The following is an 8,633-nucleotide window of genomic DNA, read 5'->3' as shown; positions in this document are numbered from 1 at the left end:
CTTAGCAGCCTTTCTGACAAGAGCGATGTCACAGACAAAGTCGACCTTAGCACAAAGAGGGACAAGCCCGTGGTACGTCCTGAAGAAATCCCCCCAGTGCCTGAAAATAGATTTTTGCTCAGAAGAGATGTGCCTGTTGTCAATGTAGAGCCTGAACCGTAAGGAACTCTGAGCTTTTTATTCTGATTGGTGAAAACTGTGCATGAAATATTCCTGTTAACATTCTCTTCCTGCTGCTGCTGGCTGGAGTGTCAGAATTCTGCATGAGGTCATTTCATTGTCCTTTTTACAGTTTCCTTTGTAATAGTCCTTGTGACCTGTGCCAGGGGGTTTCAGTGAGATCTCGAGATGGTTTCGTTGATCTTTAAGGATCACGTGTTAAACTCAATTAAAAAAAATTAATGAGTAATTTCAGAAGTAATCATTGAACCACCGGAAATATTTGATTGCAAGGGAAACTTGGGATTGGGAGAGGTGATTTTTCATCTTTCTTAGACTGATTAAGAAACTTTGGTTCAGAATCAGTCACCTGGAATTTCCTGACTTAGAGTACTTGAGAATAAGAGAAAATACTCTTCTTTTTCTACAGAGGAAGTCACAAGTCACAATACTTCCAATGTGTTTTATACCTCCACTGTCAAATTTCCCTGCTTTTGTAGCTGAGCTAATCCATTCCAGTGCCAGATACCTCTAAAATCAGTGTTGGGTTGGTTTGGTGTGTTGGGTTTTTTAATTTCCCTTAATGGTAAAGTCACCTGTAAGTCTTTCCTTGGAACATGACTCATGTTCCCAAAGATCAGTAACTACTTTTGAGGATACTACGTAAGCTGAAAGGAAAGCAGCAAAGCTTTGGAGCCTGTGAACTATCCTGAACTGAGATCCTGAACTGCTGTGCCCATGCTGTCTTCAGGATTTGTGCCCCAAACACAAGTTAACCTCCTGTGACAGTGTTTTGCAAGTTCATTGTTAGCATTTCTTTCTGTGTCAAGAGATCAGGCTGCACATTTGGTTGAAAACAAATACATGTTGATTTGCCTTTTGTTGCAGAACTCTCTTTGTTTCTTGAAAAAAACACTGAATTCTTAATTCTGTCTAAAAATGAATGAGTACGATGACGAATACTTCTCATTTTTAACTTAAACTGATTGCAAGTTAATTGTTTTGTTCCTTGTAAGTTCATACTTTATTAATTTATGTAGGAAGCTTCTTGATGCTGCGCCAGTTCTGACTGACCAGAAACCATCAGTCTCTAAATCTGGACGAAAAATTAAAGGAAGAGGCACAATAGTATGTGACAATTTTATTTATTTCTTTATTTTCTCTCACCCAGAGTGATGCATTTTCCTGGTCTTAAAATCAAAGGTCAAACATGGTTAGAAGGGAAAAAGGGATTTTACCTTGGGATTTATCCTAAGGATCCTTAGGTGCGCTGTGTCCAGGTGGAATGCGCTGAAATGCACCCCACAATGCACCCCACCCCCAAAAGGTGTTACTAATTAACATATCTATCAAAGATTCCCCAATGAGAGGCTCGAATGAGCCCCCCTCCCCAAGGAACCTTCCCCTGGACGGTTCTATCTGAGTTTACAGGATGTGTTCTGGAGAGGACCTTGGGGTCTGGGGCACACTGATCCCTACCTACAAAACCTCTAAAATGTTGAGTCTCCGAGCTGAACAAACAAGGCCAAGAATGCAGGCAAAAAGCACTAAGAATACAGAAGCTGTAAAAAGGTATAACAGGGGTATAAAAGAAAAGGTACAAAATCTTCATGGCATCAAGAGTATCTTCCCTGACTTTGAGCTTCGAATTTCCCTGGAGGCTTTGTATGACACTTTATTTACGTGTTGTAGATTCCAGTTTAGAAAGCATTGAAATCTTGACAGGTAGTTGATTTTATAACATGTTTTTTCCATCCTTCCTGTTCCTGTCTTTTTACTTAAAGATTGCTTGAGGGGAAAAAAATGCCTAAATCTCAGCTATGAGAAGTCTTCAAATATAAGAATAAAATTACTTCTTTTTAAAGATGGAAACCATTTCAGTCAGATTTACATCTCTAAAGTAATGGGGAGTGACAAGAGCTTTTACTCTCCTCCACTCCTGGGATTTTCTGGCTGTTTTCTCTGAGCATCAGGACTGTAACACACCAAGCTGTGTCCTGAGTGTCTGGAGCCCTTTCTGATGTAAAATTCAAAAGTTTTCCTTTTCTCTGATAATCCACAATCCAGAACCCAAAATGCTGCACGGCTGTGCTGTTGTTTTTAGTCAGTAGAAAGGGGAGAAAGTAAGAAAATCTTTTTGTATATTTAATTCTGGCGTATTACAAATTGTAGCCTACCATGACTGAGCATATTCTTCACTTCAAGAATCTTTCCTGGATCAGTTTAGCAGGTGGCATTTGGGTAACCATAAGCCAAACCAAGGTTAGGTTTGCTGCCAGAATGTTTCTGCAAGTGGAAGTCCTCAAAAAAAAGTGTATATACAGATACGAATATATCTACATCTATTCTAATTAAAAGTTTCATGAGAATGGTTTAAACTGAGACTCCTCTGACCATTATTTCCTTATGTAATGGCCACTGAATTTGGGAAGTACTTTTCCACTGATTCCCATGGTACAATTAATTTAAGCTACAAAATTAGCACCTTAGATGGCTGTAATGTGGACCAGGGTATTGGAGTGTTTGAGCCCCAGCCCTCATTCACCAGCCTGGACATGAAATGGGACAGCTGCCTTTGCATCTGGCAGCTTGGATTTGTCCTGGGTACTTGTGGGATCCACTGAAGGAAGGTTTTCAAACTGAATGTTTTGAAATACTCATGTAAACTAAGAGCTGGGGAAAAATTACTTAAAGCTGAATGGAATTGGCTTTTTCCAGGTATTGGGGTTTCTGTCTCGTTTTTCATCATTTTGGCACCCTCTGAGCAAAATTAAGAATGAAAAAAAAATGTCATTTAGGGCTGGCAGTTGGATAAACACATTTTTCTGCCATCTCTAGTAATCTTTATTAGTACGGTTTCTGTCCAGGTGAGGTTCATTGATGTTTTTCAAAATACTTGTTTGTAGGTTCCACGAGACTTCAGGGCATAAAATGTGAGAATTAGGGAGGTCCATGACACCCTTGCAGTCTTTGAGGCCATTCTCCTGTAAAAGCTTTTTTTTTAAGTAGTCACTGCTTCAGCTCAGATGATAAGGAAGCTCTGAGTGGCAGGTTATCTTGATTTTATTTTTTTATATAAGAAGTATGTCTTAAAGCCTTCTGTAATTACCTGGATAAATCAATACATTTATCTTTGTGATTTTGTTCTGGGGGACAGCACTTTTTTCCCCTCATTTTTACTCTTAAGTGGCTCAAAATAATTGAGTCAAATCCAGATGTGCTTTTATTGAGTCAAGGAGCATCTGATTTCCTCACAGAATTTACCTAAGTGTGTATCCCACTGGGTAATGGAAAGTAATGAGTTAGCAATACTAGAGTTCTTTCTCTGCTTCACAAGTAGCTCTTGTTGCCTGCTTAAATGCTCTGCCTAAGCATAATTTTTAAAATGTGAAGCTTCATTGCTCTTTTGTGAAAGAGTTTGGGGGTTTTTTTGTGATTTTTTTTTTGGTTTGATTTTCTCTTTTTTTAGTTGCTTTAAAGTGACTTAATCTGGATTCCCATTTCTGAAGACTTGAACAGCAGTAACTTTTGAAATGGGGTTTGTCTTTACTCCTATAAACCATGAAGTGTCTGACTAAAGTGAAACATCTGTGCTTCAGTGTGCTGAAAACAAGGGTGGTTATCTGCAGTAATTGTGTTATTCCAAAAGAGCATCCATGGCCTCTTCCTTGATTCTTCCTTTCATGTTGTGAAAAACTGGGTGAGCTGCTGGCCTCTCTCAGGCTTTGCAGCATGCTCTGAGAATGAAAAGATGCAGTAGTTCTGTAAGAAAACACTTCCTGCAGCTGTGTGTGTTTGCTGTCCCAGCGCTATCACACCCCACCGCGATCCCGCTCCTGCTCCGAGTCCGACGATGAGGAGAGCAGCGAGACCCCTCCGCACTGGAAGGAGGAGATGCAGAGACTGCGCACGTACCGAGCGCCCAGCGGGGAGAAGTGGAGCAAAGGGGACAAGTAAGAGCCTTAGCACAGGTTGGAAATATCCTGGCCTTTGACAAGCCCTGATTGATTGTGTAGATGTACCACAATGAGAGTACCAGGATGAGAGGAAATGGCCTCAAGTTGTGCCAGGGGAAGTTTCAATTGGATATTAGGAAGTTTTTTTTCCCAGAAAACACTGGAACAGGCTGTCCAGGGAAATGTGGAGTCATCATCCCTGGAAGTGTTCAGAAAACGTGTGGATGTGATAGTTGAGGACGTGGTTTTGTGCTGAACAAGGTGGTGGTGCCGATGGTTGGACTTGGTGATCTTTAAGGCCTTTCCCAACCTTCAGGATTCAGTGATTTCCTTATCCTCAAGGTGGATTACATGGTTTCTTTGGAGTGAAACAGTCAAATCCACCAACCCTTTATTGTTTTTAGTTTTATGTACCTTCAGCAGTTGCAAACTGTGTGATGGATGGAAGTCAGCTCTCCAAAATTTCTGATGTCTTGATACTAAATACGAGCTTCTATCAAATTATGAGAGATAAATCTCAAAAGGAAAACTGAAAAATACTATAATTTAACCATCAGTGAATAATTGCAAATGTTTCCACTGGTTCTCTTTTGTATACCGATATATATTCAAAAACTTGTATTTAAATGCGGTTTAAGGATCCTGTAGTTGTAGAGATCAAAGTCCTGCAGATTAAGGCAATTAGAACTTAAAGCTCTGTACATGGGTTCTACAATATGCAAAATTTGCTGGTGTTGGCTCATTTACTTCTTAGAGAGACATAGCTCTTGATAGTGATGTAATTCTGTATCTTAAACTCAGTGTAAAAACTCAGTCGAAACACAATTAGGTGGTACAAAGTGTGTGTGTGCTAGGGTTTATTTAAACTTATTTAAAGTTAAGTTTAAAAAGACTTAATTTATCTGAAGTTTTTTAAAGAATTTGCACTTAGTCTGGGGTTTATTTGTTTGTTTTCCAGGTTGAGTGATCCCTGTACAAGCAGATGGGATGAGAGAAGTGCATCCCGGAGATCCAGGTCTTGGTCACATAACGGTTATGCTGATCTGAGCACTGTGAGATACTCCAGTCATCACAAGAAGCACAGGAAAGAGAAGAAGAAGGTGAAGCATAAAAAGAAATCTAAAAAGCAGAAGCATTTCAAAAAGCACAAGCAAACGAAGAAAAAGAAAACGTCCGCCTCTTCAGATGTAGAATCCTCTCATTCCTTCCACAGGAGGACAAAATCATCTTGTGATCGTGAGAGGAAATCCCGTTCTTCCTCATTGTCTTCCAGACGTTCATCCAGGAGAGACTGGTCTAAATCTGATAAGGAAGACCAGAGCTCATCATCTTTATCAACCAGAGGGTCTCGCTCGTACTACAGGTCCAGATCCAGGTCAAGATCTAAATCAAGATCTTACTCCAGAAGAAGTTCTAGATCAAGATCAGCCTCTAAATCATTGCGTTCTCGAAGTAGATCACGGTCAAGTTCTAATCCCAGGCAGCAAAAAACTGTTCCCAATTCTCCACGAACTGTTTCAGCACGGTTAAATGACACTAAGTTGACCAAGACTGCTGAGCCTGTCCGAGCAGTGATACTGCCCAGTGACAAAGTTATTGTGCCACCAGTTGTCCCAGAAAACCTCCCTGTGATACCCTTAAGTGACAGTCCCCCACCTTCGAGGTGGAAACCTGGGCAGAAACCTTGGAAGCCATCATATGAGCGAATTCAGGAGATGAAAGCTAAAACAACACACTTAATTCCCACCCAAACTAATTACAGTTTAGTGGTCGTCAAGGAGGCCAACACTTCTTCTTCCTATCGCAAGCAGGAGAGGAGCTCTGAGAGCGATCGGAGCGCTTATTCCAAAGGCCGCAGTGACAGGAGCTCGGAGAGCTGGCCGAGGTCAAGGAGCAGGTCCTCTCGGAGCCGGTCATACTCAAGATCTTACACAAGGTCTAGAAGTCCATCGAGCTCTAGGACAAAATCTCCTTCTTCTGGCAGGTCACCGTCCCCGAGTAAATACCGCAGTGACAGGTCAGGGTACAGCGAGTCCACGTCCGACTATTCCCTCAGCGATGAGGACAGGCATAGGAACAAAAGAAAATCCACAGCCAGCGATCCCAAAGCTCGGGGCCTCAAACTGAGGCAGGAAACGAGCTCTGAAAGCACTTTGCCTTACAAGCATCCAAAGGACTACGACGAGTCTTCCCAAGGATTGAAGGAGAGTGACAGTTTGTCATCCTCAGACTTCTCCTCCGACAGCGAACGCTCTGCCAAAGCCAAAGCGGCCCAAGAAAAAGAAGGCCGTTTTCCATTAGAAGGGGATGCTGAGAAACAAGATAAAAATAGCTTAAGTTCTGAGAGAGGGGAGGAGAAAGCCAAGGGTGAGCGGGGTTCTGATCACTCTAAAAAGAAAGCAGCCAAGGAGAAATGCTCGGAGCAACCCAGAGGTGGTGCAAAAACAAAACGCAAATCCTACTCAGGTAGCAAATGGGACTCAGAGTCAAATTCCGAAAGAGGAGAGGCAAGGCATAATAGGGGGGATTCCAGACCCTCCTCTGGTAAAGAAGAAGGAGAGGCCACCTCAGGATCTGACACAGAGCTTAGTGTTACCAAAAGGATAAAAAAACAATCCAATTCCTCAGAGGGCTTTTTGGGTTCTGACTGTGCGTGGAAGACAAGCAAACAGTTGTCGACTTCTGAATCCGAGAGTTCTTGTTCCAGCTCAGCAGACACTCGAGGCAAGTCAAAAAAACACAAACATGGCTTGAAAAAGACCCCTAAAAAATCACATTCCAAAAAAGCCAAAGAAAAATCGAAAGGCAAAAAGGAGAAAAAACACAAAGTCCAGAAAAGAAAAGAAATGTTTCATTGGCAGCCCCCGCTTGAGTTCGGGGAAGAAGAGGACGATGAGATAAGTGAAAAGCCGGTTACCAAGGATGATAAAAAAGAAAAGCAGCTTAGCAGGGACATAAAGGATAAAAAACAAGTTTATGAAAAGGATGAAATAGTCGCAGATAAAATGGGAAATGGTGAAAAGTCATGTGTGAATGAAAACCTTTTAGATAAAAACACCATGTGTGGGGCCTCGCCAGATCGCAGCAACCTTAATAAAGAGCCCATTGAAACGAGCACTTCAGCTGGTATTTTAAACTCAGGAATAAACGTGGCTGCCTGCAAGAGTGAGATTAAACAAGCTGAAGAAAATAATCAGAATGGGCTGGAAGATGTTATTCAGACAGATGACAACATGGAGATTTGTACTCCGGATCGTAACTCGCCAGGGAAGGTGGATGTGGACGTTTTGTCTCCTGTCATTCTCACTGCTAAACCTTTAAGTGCTGGTATAAAAAAGGAGTTACAGGTTGAGACCCCTGAGAAAGATCCTGTCAAACTGGGAAACAACATTAGAGACTTTATTAATATTAAAGAAGAAAAAGAAACGGGAAGGCAAGAAGATAACTCTGTCCCTGTGTCTGGTGCTAAAGACTGTAGTTTAAAAAGTGAAATTACTGAAAATACACAAAGCAATATGATAGACAATAAATGGAAGCCTTTGCAAGGTGTTGGTAACTTACAACCAGCAACAATTAGTATGACCACAGAGATTAAAAGTGTAGCATCAGCACCAGAGCCTAAACCAGCAGGTTTAAGAATTGAAATAAAAGCAAAGAATAAAGTAAGGCCTGGGTCCCTTTTTGATGAAGTGAGGAAAACAGCCCGGCTAAATCGGCGGCCAAGGAACCAGGAAAGTTCCAGTGAGGAGGAATCTCCAAGCAGAGATGACAACAGCGCTTCCAGGAGTCTCAGCAGGTCACGAAGTAAATCTGAGTCTAAATCCAGACACAGAACAAGGTCCATATCCTACAGTCACTCAAGAAGTCGATCCCGAAGTTCTACATATTCGTATAGGTGAGAAGTTTGTGCTGCTCCCACAGCCAGTCCTGAAATGTGAAAGTTTCCAGAACATGAAAGTTCTCATATTTCAAGGAGTGTTTTTCTCTTTAAGGCTGTGTTTTTTGTTTTGAACAGTCCTGTGTCCTAGAGCCACAGAGCAGTTTGGGTTGGAAGGGGCCTTAAAGATCATCCCGTTCCAACCCCTGCCATGGGCAGGGACACCTTCCACTATCCTCCAAGCCCTGTCCAACCTGGGCACTCCCAGGGATCCAGGGGCAGCCACAGCTTTTCTGGGAATCTGTGCCAGGGCCTCCCCACCCTCACAGGGGAGAATTTCTTCCCAATATCTCATCTCAATCTGTGTCAGTGTGAAGGTATTCCTCTTTGACCTGTCACTCCATGCCCTTGTCCCAAGTCCCTCTCCAGCTTTCCTGGAGCCCCTTCAGGCCCTGGAAGGGGCTCTGATGTCTCCTGGCTGGACACCCTCAGCTCTCCCAGCCTGGCTCCAGAGCCAGAGGGGCTCCAGCCCTTGGATCAACTTAGTGGCTCTATCATTTAGCAAGTATGGAATAAATATTTAGCTAGAAAGCTAAAGATCCATAGCTTCTTTTGGTTCTCATTTTCTGCTGTTCTTCTCC

At 42.3% G+C, this 8,633-nt stretch overlaps 1 protein-coding gene across 7 annotated transcripts in view; it reads left to right on the top strand.

Annotated features, from left to right (window-relative positions):
- The window catches only part of NKTR (natural killer cell triggering receptor), a 38,538-nt gene that overhangs the window by 24,479 nt on the left and 5,426 nt on the right, over positions 1–8,633 (top strand). For 4 of the 7 annotated variants that reach the window (XM_017746753.1, XM_017746756.1, XM_017746751.1 and 1 more), the window contains 4 exons: positions 6–158; positions 1,200–1,287; positions 3,967–4,112; positions 5,074–8,010. In XM_017746753.1, the coding sequence (XP_017602242.1) occupies positions 6–158; positions 1,200–1,287; positions 3,967–4,112; positions 5,074–8,010 (3,324 nt within the window). The remainder of the gene's footprint in view (positions 1–5; positions 159–1,199; positions 1,288–3,966; positions 4,113–5,073; positions 8,011–8,633) is intronic. The other 3 variants (XM_017746757.1, XM_017746755.1, XM_017746752.1) reach the window with 1 other exon arrangement.

This window comes from Corvus brachyrhynchos, unplaced genomic scaffold (genome assembly GCF_000691975.1).
Source record: "Corvus brachyrhynchos isolate BGI_N302 unplaced genomic scaffold, ASM69197v1 scaffold18, whole genome shotgun sequence".
NCBI lineage: Eukaryota > Metazoa > Chordata > Aves > Passeriformes > Corvidae > Corvus > Corvus brachyrhynchos.
Note: the sequence above shows the minus strand (reverse complement) of the source record. Positions and strands in the feature narration are given on the sequence as shown.